The sequence below is a fragment of the Lepidochelys kempii genome, chromosome 2, assembly GCF_965140265.1.
Source record: "Lepidochelys kempii isolate rLepKem1 chromosome 2, rLepKem1.hap2, whole genome shotgun sequence".
NCBI lineage: Eukaryota > Metazoa > Chordata > Testudines > Cheloniidae > Lepidochelys > Lepidochelys kempii.
In genome coordinates, this window is record NC_133257.1 from 25,207,687 (window position 1) to 25,222,906 (window position 15,220).

The 15,220-nt window shown below is 39.9% G+C and overlaps 1 protein-coding gene across 8 annotated transcripts in view; it reads left to right on the forward strand.

Annotated features, from left to right (window-relative positions):
* Positions 1-15,220, forward strand: part of TAF2 (TATA-box binding protein associated factor 2) — a 107,724-nt gene that overhangs the window by 75,458 nt on the left and 17,046 nt on the right. For 6 of the 8 annotated variants that reach the window (XR_012157106.1, XM_073330247.1, XM_073330248.1 and 3 more), the window contains 3 exons: positions 4,359-4,428; positions 9,826-9,935; positions 13,815-14,044. Coding sequence is in view for 7 of the 8 variants with exons in the window: in XM_073330247.1 (XP_073186348.1) it covers positions 4,359-4,428; positions 9,826-9,935; positions 13,815-14,044 (410 nt within the window). In the remaining variant the exon portion in view is untranslated. Of the gene's footprint in view, positions 1-4,358; positions 4,429-9,825; positions 9,936-12,666; positions 12,826-13,814; positions 14,045-15,220 lie in introns of those variants that run through there. The other 2 variants (XM_073330253.1, XM_073330254.1) reach the window with 2 other exon arrangements.

Here is a 15,220-nt window from a genome sequence, read left to right on the forward strand (position 1 = left end):
AGGTTATCCATATGGGCAACTCAGAATAATATTGACCCAGTGGAAACCCCAATACTGAAAAATCTTGGACTACATTTCCCTCCTGAAACATACAGGGTAACATTTAATTCCTTAAGTTTCACCTTGCTGTGAAATTGGCGTGTCATGTTCTAGTACAGTCATACTCTGACTGGTCACACTTTGATACTGAAATTCCTCCAGGGTTGTCTTCATACTTGTCCTCCAGTCAGGACCTGACTCCCACATGGGACCTCATATTTTCCTTTTAAAGCTTAGCGAGTGTCCTCTGGAAGCATTCTCAGAGTGCTCAATATACCACATTGCCATCAGCCTGTTTTTTCTCATGGCAGTTACCTCAACACAGAGTTAGTGAACACCACGGTCTTATGGCCAGTCTGCGTTACACCTCCTTCCATGGGGATGAGATGGTGATGAAACTACACTCTAAGTTCATCAATTAAGGTGGTCTTGAAATTCACCTGAACCAACCCCATCACCTTATCAGTCGTCAGGTGAAGCTGAACTAAGTGCCAAGAGAGAAGAAGCTGCATGCTTGGACGTCTCCAGAGCCTTGTTATATTACCTACATATATTATGAAAGGACCAAACTTTTCAGGCTTTCTCCGCCTCTTTGTGACTATATCTAGTATCAAAACGCCAAGCTCTTTCATCATAGAGAAACTTGAAATGGATCATGCAGCATATTTCTACCTGTTATCAATTGGCTGGTGAGTCACTCCATCCAAACATTAAGGACTACTCCATTGTCCACCTGCTTCAGAAAAGTTAGTCTCTGTAATCTGCAAGGCAGTTATGTGGAGCAACTCACTAGCTTTTGTTGAACATGCATTTTGATGTGGCAGCCAGATCAGATGCCAAGTTTGGGAGTGCAATACTTCTATCTCTGACTGATACAGCTGAAACTCCTCATTCCCACTCTCGGGGGAGGATACCACTTGTCAGTCACCTCTAGAGGGATCCACACTGACACATACTCAAAAAAAGAACAATTACTTACCATACAGCAACTGAGGTTAGTTAAGATACTGTGGATCCCATAACCCCACCCTCTGTCCCCACTTCTGGGAATCCTGATCAATGCAGGCTTTGAATTGAGAGGGAACTGAGGGAGGTTTGTGGCCTCTCCACCCTTGATGCCCTCATGCAGGACCACACGAAAGCACACGCACATGCACAGCCTGATGGACACTGCTAAGAAAAAAAAATCTATATATCCAGTCTCTCACACATGAGGTGTATGTGTACCTATAGTAGGATGCTCATTGACTAAACATCTTGAAGAACCACAATTCCTGTAGCGTTTGTAACCATTCTTTCTTCTAGTAGAGCTATTAAAAGGAGAAGATGCTGATTTTCTGAAGATAATTTTCAGTATAATTACCTGTTCCATTAAAACAGAGTTGCCGTATATTCAGAAGTGTATAGGTCATTTCAAAGAGCAATAGCAACTATTCATTGGTGTAGATTAGACTAGAAAAGCTAAATAAGTTATAGTCCAAAAACTGCTGAAGTAAAGACCAAAACTGAAACAAATCAGAAGGAAAAGTTGAATGGAGGTAAATAAAACAGATGAAAATTAGTTAAGGGAAATGAAATACAAAAAATGGAGAATGTTTCTATAAAGTAGAAAAAGAGCAGTAGACTTTTTGTTGAAGGCATCTGCACAGAAACAATTAGTAAATGCAGTTGAAATGTGGAGGATACTATTTGGATCGATAAGTAAAGCCACTCCTGAGCAAGTAACTACATATTGTGGGTGGTAGTGAATTAAAAATGTTGCAGCACCCCGGGAAAATGAAATGAGGAAAACAGCTGAGTGAAAATTAGCCTCTTTGAATTTGTGTATTTTCGTATGTTTACTTTATCCCATGCTATTGTTTTTTTTTTCTTTTGTAGTATTATGCAGTATTAAAGGGATACAGTCAAATGATTTAAGCCTCTACCTAACCTACTAATTTAGTTCCTAGTCTTAAACAAATCCATGTACGGTATTTACTTTGGGAGCACTCGCTAACACATTCATGATTGGGTCACTGGCTGTTGAAATATTCAAAAACACTTTGATAGAAAAAAGATTATAAGCATATGGAGAAGAGTATGTTCACAGTTTCGTGTATAAGTAAGGCCAGTAGTCCAAGTGAGTATTTTCTTATCATTATTTACAGCTAGACATCTATCACAAAACTTAATGGATAGTTAGCGTCAGGATAATATTTCTCATACTCTTCTGAATGAAAGAGACTACAGGATTATATTCTCTACATACTATTCACTTTTTAGTGTGTAATGATGAATACTGAAGAATTTTTGCTCCTTTTAAAAAGAAAATAATGTCATTTTAGATGTATCACTAGTATTAATCTATACTGACATGGAAATCATAGAATCATAGAATCATAGAATATCAGGTTGGAAGGGACCCCAGAAGGTCATCTAGTCCAACCCCCTGCTCGAAGCAGGACCAATTCCCAGTTAAATCATCCCAGCCAGGGCTTTGTCAAGCCTGACCTTAAAAATATCTAAGGAAGGAGATTCTACCACCTCCCTAGGTAACGCATTCCAGTGTTTCACCACCCTCTTAGTGAAAAAGTTTTTCCTAATATCCAATCTAAACCTCCCCCACTGCAACTTGAGACCATTACTCCTCGTTCTGTCATCTGCTACCATTGAGAACAGTCTAGAGCCATCCTCTTTGGAACCCCCTTTCAGGTAGCTGAAAGCAGCTATCAAATCCCCCCTCATTCTTCTCTTCTGCAGGCTAAACAATCCCAGCTCCCTCAGCCTCTCCTCATAACTCATGTGTTCCAGTCCCCTAATCATTTTTGTTGCCCTTCGCTGGACTCTCTCCAATTTATCCACATCCTTCTTGAAGTGTGGGGCCCAAAACTGGACACAGTACTCCAGATGAGGCCTCACCAATGTCGAATAGAGGGGAACGATCACGTCCCTCGATCTGCTCGCTATGCCCCTACTTATACATCCCAAAATGCCATTGGCCTTCTTGGCAACAAGGGCACACTGCTGACTCATATCCAGCTTCTCGTCCACTGTCACCCCTAGGTCCTTTTCCGCAGAACTGCTGCCTAGCCATTCGGTCCCTAGTCTGTAGCTGTGCATTGGGTTCTTCCGTCCTAAGTGCAGGACCCTGCACTTATCCTTATTGAACCTCCTCAGATTTCTTTTGGCCCAATCCTCCAATTTGTCTAGGTCCTTCTGTATCCCATCCCTCCCCTCCAGCGTATCTACCACTCCTCCCAGTTTAGTATCATCCGCAAATTTGCTGAGAGTGCAATCCACACCATCCTCCAGATCATTTATGAAGATATTGAACAAAACCGGCCCCAGGACCGACCCTTGGGGCACTCCACTTGATACCGGCTGCCAACTAGATATGGAGCCATTGATCACTACCCGTTGAGCCCGACAATCTAGCCAGCTTTCTACCCACCTTATAGTGCATTCATCCAGCCCTTAACTTGCTGACAAGAATACTGTGGGAGACCGTGTCAAAAGCTTTGCTAAAGTCTAGAAACAATACATCCACTGCTTTCCCTTCATCCACAGAACCAGTAATCTCATCATAAAAGGCAATTAGATTAGTCAGGCATGACCTTCCCTTGGTGAATCCATGCTGGCTGTTCCTGATCACTTTCCTCTCATGCAAGTGCTTCAGGATTGATTCTTTGAGGACCTGCTCCATGATTTTTCCAGGGACTGAGGTGAGGCTAACTGGCCTGTAGTTCCCAGGATCCTCCTCCTTCCCTTTTTTAAAGATTGGCACTACATTAGCCTTTTTCCAGTCATCCGGGACTTCCCCGGTTCGCCACGAGTTTTCAAAGATAATGGCCAATGGCTCTGCAATCACAGCCGCCAATTCCTTCAGCACTCTCGGATGCAACTTGTCCGGCCCCATGGACTTGTGCACGTCCAGCTTTTCTAAATAGTCCCTAACCACCTCTATCTCCACAGAGGGCTGGCCATCTCTTCCCCATTTTGTGATGCCCAGCGCAGCAGTCTGGGAGCTGACCTTGTTAGTGAAAACAGAGGCAAAAAAAGCATTGAGTACATTAGCTTTTTCCACATCCTCTGTCACTAGGTTGCCTCCCTCATTCAGTAAAGGGCCCACACATTCCTTGGCTTTCTTCTTGTTGCCAACATACCTTTATTAATGTCTGTTTCATCATTTGTGATACAGTCCAATCATACAGCTACAGATAATCCCTGGTGATTCTATGTAACATATATAGAATAATTTTCTAATTGGTCTTAATTGGTCTTTGCTTCGCTCTTTAGTTGTCTCTGCATACAATTAACAAGTCATTTAATTTTTGTTGTAGTTGATCGGAGTTATGAGGAATTACAGTGGTTGCTTAACATGGTTCAGAATGATCCTGTACCTTATGTAAGGTTAGTATGTCTACAAATACCTAAAGTCAGCACTTTTCACTAATATTAGAATTAGTGCATAGAGTTCTTTGGCCTGTGTTATGCCAGAGGTTAGGCTAGATGACCATAGTGGTCATTTCTGGCCTTAAAATCTATAAATATTTTGTGAAAATTTGTTTCCATTAATTTGTAAAATACCACCAAAATTCATCTTTGATGTTTATGTTAATTTATACTTAGCAAAGTGTTTATCATTGTTTAACATTCCATAACTAAAAAAATAAAATTTGATCAGTTTTTAGTCTCAGACTACATGAATTTTCTGTTTTGTCCTTTGATTTAAGAGTCTTTCCTACAGACAATTGGCACACGTAAATCTAATATTGATCTGTTGCATATAACAAATTATTTTTAATCTCAAGTGTGTTAGGACTGAATGAACATCATTATGTTTGGCTATCAAAGAGTGTAAAACAGTTGTTAGACTGTAGATGGGGTGAAAGGATAAGTAAAAATGTTATAAAAAGAAAAGGAGTACTTGTGGCACCTTAGAGACTAACCAATTTATTTGAGCATAAGCTTTCGTGAGCTACAGCTCACTTCATCGGATGCATACTGTGGAAAGTGTAGAAGATCTTTTTATACACACAAAGCATGAAAAAATACCTCCTCCCACCCCACTCTCCTGCTGGTAATAGCTTATCTAAAGTGACTACTCTCCTTACAATGTGTATGATAATCAAGGTGGGCCATTTCCAGCACAAATCCAGGGTTTAACAAGAACGTCTGAGGAGGGGAGTAGTAGGAAAAAACAAGGGGAAACAGGTTACCTTGCATAATGACTTAGCCACTCCCAGTCTCTATTCAAGCCTAAGTTAATTGTATCCAATTTGCAAATGAATTCCAATTCAACAGTTTCTCGCTGGAGTCTGGATTTGAAGTTTTTTTGTTGTAGTATAGCAATTTTCATGTCTGTAATCGCGTGACCAGAGAGATTGAAGTGTTCTCCGACTGGTTTATGAATGTTATAATTCTTGACATCTGATTTGTGTCCATTTATTCTTTTACGTAGAGTCTGTCCAGTTTGACCAATGTACATGGCAGAGGGGCATTGCTGGCCCATGATGGCATATATCACATTGGTGGATGTGCAGGTAAACGAGCCTCTGATAGTGTGGCTGATGTTATTAGGCCCTGTGATGGTGTCCCCTGAATAGATATGTGGGCACAGTTGGCAACGGGCTTTGTTGCAAGGATAGGTTCCTGGGTTAGTGATTCTGTTATGTATGTGTATGTGGTTGCTGGTGAGTATTTGCTTCAGGTTGGGGGGCTGTCTGTAGGCAAGGACTGGCCTGTCTCCCAAGATTTGTGAGAGTGTTGGGTCATCCTTCAGGATAGGTTGTAGATCCTTAATAATGCGTTGGAGAGGTTTTAGTTGGGGGCTGAAGGTGACGGCTAGTGGCGTTCTGTTATTTTCTTTGTTAGGCCTGTCCTGTAGTAGGTGACTTCTGGGAACTCTTCTGGCTCTGTCAATCTGTTTCTTCACTTCCGCAGGTGGGTATTGTAGTTGTAAGAATGCTTGATAGAAATCTTGTAGGTGTTTCTCTGTCTGAGGGGTTGGAGCAAATGCGGTTGTATCGCAGAGCTTGGCTGTAGACGATGGATCATGTGGTGATGTGGTCAGGGTGAAAGCTTGAGGCATGTAGGTAGGAATAGCGGTCAGTAGGTTTCCGGTATAGGGTGGTGTTTATATGACCATCGTTTATTAGCACTGTAGTGTCCAGGAAGGGGATCTCTTGTGTGAACTGGACCAGGCTGAGGTTGATGGTGGGATGGAAATTGTTGAAAATCACGGTGGAATTCCTCAAGGGCTTCTTTTCCATGGATCCAGATGATGAAGATGTCATCAATATAGCGCAAGTAGAGTAGGGGTGTTAGGGGACGAGAGCTGAGGAAGCGTTGTTCTAAGTCAGCCATAAAAATGTTGGCATACTGTGGGGCCACGCGGGTACCCATAGCAGTGCCGCTGATTTGAAGGTATACATTGTTCCCAAATGTAAAATAGTTATGGGTAAGGACAAAGTCACAAAGTTCAGCCACCAGGTTAGCCGTGACATTATCGGGGATAATGTTCTTGACAGCTTGTAGTCCATCTTTGTATGGAATGTTGGTGTAGAGGGCTTCTACGTCCATAGTGGCCAGGATGGTGTGATCAGGAAGATCACCGATGGATTGTAGTTTCCTCAGGAAGTAAGTGGTGTCTCGAAGGTAGCTGGGAGTACTGGTAACGTAGGGCCTGAGGAGGGAGTCTACATAGCCAGACAATCCTGCTGTCAGGGTGCTAATGCCTGAGATGATGGGGCGCACAGGATTTCCAGGTTTATGGATCTTAGGTAGTAGATAGAATATCCCAGGTCGGGGTTCCAGGGGTGTGTCTGTGCGGATTTGATCTTGTGCTTTTTCAGGGAGTTTCTTGAGCAAATGCTGTAGTTTCTTTTGGTAACTCTCAGTGGGATCAGAGGGTAATGGCTTGTAGAAAGTGGTGTTGGAGCACCTCCTTTGTCAGCCTTTTTGATTATGATGTTAGAGTTGTTTCTGAGGCTGTGGTTGGCATTGTGTTCCACACGGCTGAGGTTATGGGGAAAGTGATGCTGCTTTTCCACAATTTCAGCCCGTGCACATCGGCGGAAGCATTCTATGTAGAAGTCCAGTCTGCTGTTTTGACCTTCAGGAGGAGTCCACCTAGAATCCTTCTTTTTGTAGTGTTGGTAGGGAGGTCTCTGTGGATTAGTATGTTGTTCAGAGGTATGTTGGAAATATTCCTTGAGTTGGAGACGTCGAAAATAGGATTCTAGGTCACCACAGAACTGAATCATGTTTGTGGGGGTGGAGGGGCAGAAGGAGAGGCCCCGAGATAGGACAGCTGCTTCTGCTGGGCTGAGAGTATAGTTGGATAGGTTAACAACTCTGACATCATAATCAAAAAGAATGACAAAGGAGGTGCTGTTGTCATCATGAATAGGTCGGAGTATGAACAAGAGGCTGCTCGGGAGCTCTCCAACACCACTTTCTACAAGCCATTAACCTCTGATCCCACTGAGAGTTACCAAAAGAAACTACAGCATTTGCTCAAGAAACTCCCTGAAAAAGCACAAGATCAAGAGTTCCCAGAAGTCGCCTACTACAGGACAGGCCTAACAAAGAAAATAACAGAACGCCACTAGCCATCACCTTCAGCCCCCAACTAAAACCTCTCCAACGCATTATTAAGGATCTACAACCTATCCTGAAGGATGACCCAACACTCTCACAAATCTTGGGAGACAGGCCAGTCCTTGCCTACAGACAGCCCCCCAACCTGAAGCAAATACTCACCAGCAACCACATACCACACAACAGAACCACTAACCCAGGAACCCATCCTTGCAACAAAGCCCATTGCCAACTGTGCCCACATATCTATTCAGGGGACACCATCACAGGGCCTAATAACATCAGCCACACTATCAGAGGCTCGTTCACCTGCACATCCACCAATGTGATATATGCCATCATGGGCCAGCAATGCCCCTCTGCCATGTACATTGGTCAAACTGGACAGTCTCTACATAAAAGAATAAATGGACACAGATCAGATGTCAAGAATTATAACATTCATAAACCAGTCGGAGAACACTTCAATCTCTCTGGTCACGCAATTACAGACATGAAAGTTGCTATATTACAACAAAAAAACTTCAAAACCAGACTCCAGCGAGAGACTGCTGAATTGGAATTCATTTGCAAATTGGATACAATTAACTTAGGCTTGAATAGAGACTGGGAGTGGCTAAGTCATTATGCAAGGTAACCTATTTTCCCTTGTTTTTTCCTACTCCCCCCCCGCTCCTCAGACATTCTTGTTAAACCCTGGATTTGTGCTGGAAATGGCCCACCTTGATTATCATACACATTGTAAGGAGAGTGATCACTTTAGATAAGCTATTACGAGCAGGAGAGTGGGGTGGGAGGAGGTATTTTTTCATGCTTTGTGTGTATATAAAAAGATCTTCTACACTTTCCACAGTATGCATCCGATGAAGTGAGCTGTAGCTCACGAAAGCTTATGCTCAAATAAATTGGTTAGTCTCTAAGGTGCCACAAGTACTCCTTTTCTTTTTGCGAATACAGACTAACACGGCTGTTACTCTGAAACCTGTAAAAATGTTGTGGTTATTTGATAATTTTATCAGATTTAATTTAGATTTAGCCAATGCAATGCTGTATATATTTTAGCATGGGCAACCTCTGATCTTCGTTTCCCTGCTCCTCATTTCTGTCTGTCCCTGATTGCCAATGTAGTAGTACTGTTCTTTAAGATGAATAGACTTAGGTATTTTTCCTATTTATCTTTTAGGCTTCCTTTGCAAGTATAGTTACTAATTTCCCTAGTCCTAGGAATATATTGCTGTTATTCTTTTTAAAGGAAGTTGCGTATAATTTGACCCATTAGATCAGATACATGTAACAGGCAACATTAGCTGAGGAAACAGAATATTTTAATTGAGTCTCTCAAAGAGATCCTGTCAGTTTGCATTTTTTATTCATTTTTAAATTCCAGTTTCAGATAGAGCACACTTTAAAAATTATATCCTGAATATTTAAAAAATCCCTTCAAATGTTAAAGGTTTTTCTGTTCCCATATTTATAAGGGTCTTTTCAACAAGGGAGAAAACTGACTATTTAGGGGAAATGGTGACAATCACTATTCCCAATATGTTGTCACAAGCATAGTAAACCGTCTGAAAAAATACAGTGTTTGTTTTTTGCTCACTGCTGTCAAGTATTGGGGTCAGAGGTGTTGCATGCAAAATATTCAGACAGTAATGTAATTTCTAAATTATAGGCGTCCCTTTAAAAAGGGAAGAGTGAGTCTTAAATATTTTTACTGATTCCTGTCATTTTGTAACACGTTTAATGTTTAGACATGTTTTTTTTTTAAAATCCAACTGAAAATAAATATTTATTAGAATATGAAGAGTATATTGACTCAGTACAGCTCCAATTAATTTACCTTAGAGCATAACACGGCCTTTCAAATTGTCATGAAAACAAATCAGCCTAGATACAAAATCACACTTTCCCTTTACCGTGATGAGTGATGCTATCAACTAATGTCCACCCTGGTCATGTCCTATTTATTACCTGAAAACTAACTAATTTGGGGATGAGATGTGCATATACGTGTGTATGTACAGACAGAAGAAAGAGCTAAAAGGAACTAAAATACATGTATATATTAGGGGCTCACAAATCTTAATATTTGTATGCCCAATAAAAACTCCAGTGTCAAAAACAGAATTGCAGACATACAAAACACAGTAACTTTGGAGTCTCAGTTCATTTAGATTAAAAAAGCAACTTTTGTTTCTCTTTCAGACATAAGATTTTGAACATGCTGACAAGGAATCCACCCTTTACTAAGAACTTGGAGTCTCCCTTGTGCAATGAAGCTTTGGTGGATCAGCTTTGGAAACTTATGAATTCAGGTTGAATCTCTTCTGTATTTTAAAAAACTTGGAGTGGTTAACATTCTGCACATTCTCTGGTATATAAAATGAGCTCTCTTTAGGTTTGTTTGTTTGTTAAAAGCTCAAAAATTGAGGCTTTCCATTCACACTTTCATCATCTCATAGGGCTGTCTAACATACAGGATTGTCCTTTGGCATCCTGTTTTTCTCCATCTTCTGCAATTACTGTACTTGTTGAAAAGTACGTTTAGCATAGACTCACACCTTGTGTGATCCGTGATCCAAGCCTGCAAAAGAATTATTTCTTGTTGTAGGGCCAACAGTTTTCACCTTGTGTTGCTACTTCACACATTGTGTCTTTTCTATTACAAAATGTTGGAATGTAATTTTCATATATATAATTTTTGAATAAATCCTGAAATGAATTTTTGAATTATTTTCAATATTCAAATGTATCAAACACTTCAAGTTCTCATTAGATTAAGCACCCCATCCCCAACCTAAATGAGTAAAGTAGATTTTAGAATTTCTGTGGATAAATTAGATCTTAAGAAGTTTTTACTTTAAAATTAAGACTTACTTGGCTTTGACTAGTAAAGAACCGATTGTGAGAAGGGATTGTATCTTTTGCTATTGACTTGTTTTCATTACTGAGTCAGTTTTCTCCAGTACTCACGAACTGTTCTTTAACATTTGGCACAGTACGGATTACATATAAATATTTACGTAGTCTTTTAGGTCATTCAGAGCTGACTGTTCTCTTTGCATCTTTATTTTTAGTGCTTGAAAGTTTACAGCTACACTCCAGGGGTTAAAGTAGGAAGACTACTAGTTGTTCAGTTCTATAAGATTTGCCAAGAGTCAACATCAAAATGTTTATTTCCTGAATCTATCTCCAGAGAATTTGTGTTCCTTGTTTCTCAAGAGAAGTGTGTGTGAAGTGTTCACTTATATCCATTACCTCTTTTTGCAAATAACAAATAAGATATACATTTTCATTATATTTATGACTTTAAGCACTTAAATCCCTATGCATGAAGGTGACATTCTGGTTGAATTTTATTTTCTGTAAATAAAAATACCAAGATAATTGCAAAGTGTGAGTGCCAATAAAAATGTTTGTTAAAGGCAAGATGAATTAATAATCCACCAGATATATGGCTGCATGGTCTTCAAGCAGTGCTGCATTTAAATTTACAAAAACCTAAAATAATTACATTGTGGGGAAACAAATCTTTTTTTTTTTTTCTGTAATCTTTTATTGACAAACATAAAGTTGATGATGCTACTGAATTCCAAAGAGTGTAGTGATGAGCTATATTTACAGGGGTTCACATATTCTCCCTGCAGTTGTATTTAAGATTAACAATTCTGATGACCTTCTCTGTGAAAGTGGGACTGATGCTGAATATTGATTATCTCTTATTGAATATTAAATTGCCAGATCATTTATAAAGAAAAAATAAGGATAGTTCTTATCTCATCAGCGTATTTTCATGTTCAATTTGAATGTTAGATCTGTCCCCCCATCACCAGCCAGTTGTTCATGCAACTCTCATCAGAAAAGAGGTGCATGAAACTGCATAAATATATACAACTAAGTCTATTCCAAAAACTGGTTTCAGAATAACAGCCGTGTTAGTCTGTATTCGCAAAAAGAAAAGGAGTACTTGTGGCACTTTAGAGACTAACCAATTTATTTGAGCATACGCTTTCGTGAGCTACAGCTCACTTCATCGGATGCATACTGTGGAAACTGCAGAAGACATTATATACACAGAGACCATGAAACAATACCTCTTCCCACCCCACTCTCCTGCTGGTAATAGCTTATCTAAAGTGATCACTCTCCTTACAATGTGTATGATAATCAAGTTGGGCCATTTCCAGCACAAATCCGGGTTTTCTCACCTTCCGCCCCCCCCCCCCCCCCACACACACACACAAACTCACTCTCCTGCTGGTAATAGCCCATCCAAAGTGACCACTCTCTTTACAATGTGTATGATAATCAAGGTGGGCCATTTCCAGCACAAATCCAGGTTTTCTCACCCCCCCCCCTTTTTCCAAAAACCACACACACAAACTCACTCTCCTGCTGGTAATAGCTTATCCCAAGTGACCACTCTCCTTACAATGTGTATGATAATCAAGTTGGGCCATTTCCAGTATTCCAAAAACTGTTCGCTCCCATGGTACTTGTAATCCACAAGAATACATCTTGTAATTTTCCCCTCTGCAAGGTCTTGCTCAGCCAAATCAACATGGCAGTTGGCTCATCCTTGCCTTGTTTACCAATTTAATTTCTATTCCTAGTAGAGAACAATATGTTTGATGAACTCGTAATCAATCAAGTGCTGGCCTGAGTTTGCACCAAAACCATTGTATTTACAGCATTGTGCCAGATGTTAGATATTTTTTGCTACGGGTGGTGCCAAATGTGCTTTTACCATTCGTGTGTCATGATGTCAATGCAACATGGAGTTTTTAATCATTTCATTTTTCATAAAAGCATTTTCAGTGTATTAAAACATTTTCTTAAATTTAATTACAAATCAAAATATTGGATTCAAGTTGAAACATACTAGATGGTAGTCATATTAGTTGTTCCTTTTGAATTACGTCAGTGACATTTCCAGAGTGTGTGCAACAGTTATGCCCCAGTCATGATTGGGGTTTTTCTTCTGCTAAATGTTATAAAACACAGAGGAAAACATGGTTCCTTTTCAGTCATGTCTCTTTCCCACAGACTTAGAACTATGGTTGTCTTGGACCGTAATGCTTCACTAGTAACTGGAGTCTGTTGCTGTTGTGTGGATGTAAGAAAGACAGACAGAAGTGACAACTGATTTTACTTATGATTGCAGACTGCATCTCAGTCCCTTGCCTAGAGCTGACCTCCTACATGGTATTCAGTAACATACATTATTTTTAAAAAGAGTATATGTAGGCTTGAGAGACAAGGTGAGTGAAGTAATGTCTTTTATTGAACCAACTTCTGTTGGTGAGAGAGACAAGTTCTTCTTCAGCTCTGGGTGCTCGAAAGCTTGTCTCTCTCACAAAGAGAAGTTGATCGAGTAAAAGATATAACCTCACCCACTTAGTGTCTCTAATATTCTGGGACTGACACAGCTACACTGCATATGTGTAGACTTGTAACAAAGGCAAGATAATAATGATCATACAGTACAGGAGACAAGATGGGGTAGAAACATCATGACTCTGAGTGTATAGCAAAATTGAATTGCCAGGATTTTATTGATTTGTACTACAGAATATGTGAATGGTTGAAGCTAGTTTCTGGTGTGGCAATGATTGTTGCTATTTAAGCTTCTTGCTTAGTTTACCAATTTTACAGCTTCCCCAGCCACTGTTAGTTGTGCTGGATTTTATAGTTTTGTGATGTAGACAGTTAGAGAATAGGTTGAAGCAATAAAATTCAGTTTATTTTTCATGTAACTCATTTTCGCATCCAGACCTGCTGAGGTGAAAGGCTAGTTTGTCAATGTGTTGTTCCACTTACCTGCTAATTGTCTTTGATACTAAAATCTAAAATGAGATGTTAAATATGGAAACTAATGGCATGTGTATTTTTTTTATTAATATGATTTAGTGTTGTTGTGATATAGCTCCCAAAGATCCCCGTTGTGATTGGGGTCCTGTTGTGGCAAGCGTTGTACAGAACATATAGGAAGACATGCTCCCAGCCTCAAACAGCTTACAGTGTTTATTAAAAGCAAACATAACAAGTGAATGTAACAAATAATAGGAGGGAAGGATGAGGGCAACAGAGGCTAAAAATGTGCACAGCTTGATGACTCCAAATCATTTGAACTTTTTTTTTTGTTTTTAAAGATTATCTCTACATTTTAACAGTTGCACCTCCTTGATTTTTAGGTACTTCACACGACTGGAGGCTCCGATGTGGTGCTGTGGACCTGTACTTCACACTTTTTGGCCTCAATAGACCTTCTTGTTTGCCATTACCAGAGCTTGGACTGGTCCTTAATCTGAAAGAAAAGAAAGCTGTACTTAATCCTACCATCGTCCCTGAGTCAGTGGCAAACAGTCAGGAACCGGTGAACAATCCTAACAATCATGGGCAACTGATAGGATTCCAAAGCACTGTAAGCACTGACCATCTGCACATGCCTCCCTCACCCTGCTTTGAATATTTCCACTGGCTCCGAATTGTACTGTGTAATGAATTCAGACTTCTTGTCTGAACTTTCAAGACTTAACCCTCTGACCTTTTTGTTTTGTGTTACTCTCAAGTCTTCCAGTATAGTGCCAGCCTTAATACCCTCTGTCTCTTTCTCTCATTCCACCTTTGTGCCTTTTCCCTAATTGTGTGGAATGACCTTCCAGTTAGTTTGCCAAGCCCACCCTCACTCCTCATTTGTATCCATTCTAAAACGTAACTGTTTTCTGTATCATTTACAAGAAGTAAGCTTGATGTACGCAGAACCTGTGATGCTGTGGTGTAAAGATTTTTATCAGCATGAAAACGGGATGTATTGAGTTTTCTCCATCTAGAAACCAAGTGCCTTAGTTCCCATGAGTCCAACTACACCTGAATACATAGCTCCAAGAGACTCATAGAAGTGCCTAAAAATGTCAGATTTAAAATCTGATAGTGTTTTCCTTTTAAGTGCATGGTCCCACTGGGAAACTAGAAAAGTCCTCTTCCCAACGGTATGAAGATCCCATTTCTAGGCCTTTGAGGATGCAGGATGTTGGATTTTAAAGTAAGGTATTTTAATACAAAAACTGCCACTAGCTCAGAACTAAATCTTGCCTAAAGTGGGCCTTGGGCAGATGTAGTTATGGAGGGAAAAATCAACATTTAGTAGAGAAAGAGAAGACTATTTGTGTGACAGGTTAATTAAAAAAAAATCAACTGCTATAAGACTAAGTGCTAGTGAGAGAACTCAGTGGGCAAAGGGTAGCTCGCTCGTCATGTATAAAATTAGATTATAAGCAGTTTGGGATGGGAACCTGTTCTTTTACTCCCTGTGAGGCATATAGCACGCTTAGGAGTAAAAATAACATACATTCAAAGTAATGGGAAATAAATACAGAATTTTTTCTCACTAAAAAGTCCATCTTTTCTCTAGTCCTTATCTTTAGAGTAAGAGTTATGCTCAAAGCTTTTAGAGGATAAAAATATGAGTGCAGAAATTTAATGTTAATGTGTGGATCATCAGAGATTCTTTGAATTGCCTCTGAAAGTTATCAGCATTTGTGCAACACTTAACTTATTCACATATAACTAGTTTCTGTCCTCAGATGTGCATCATGAA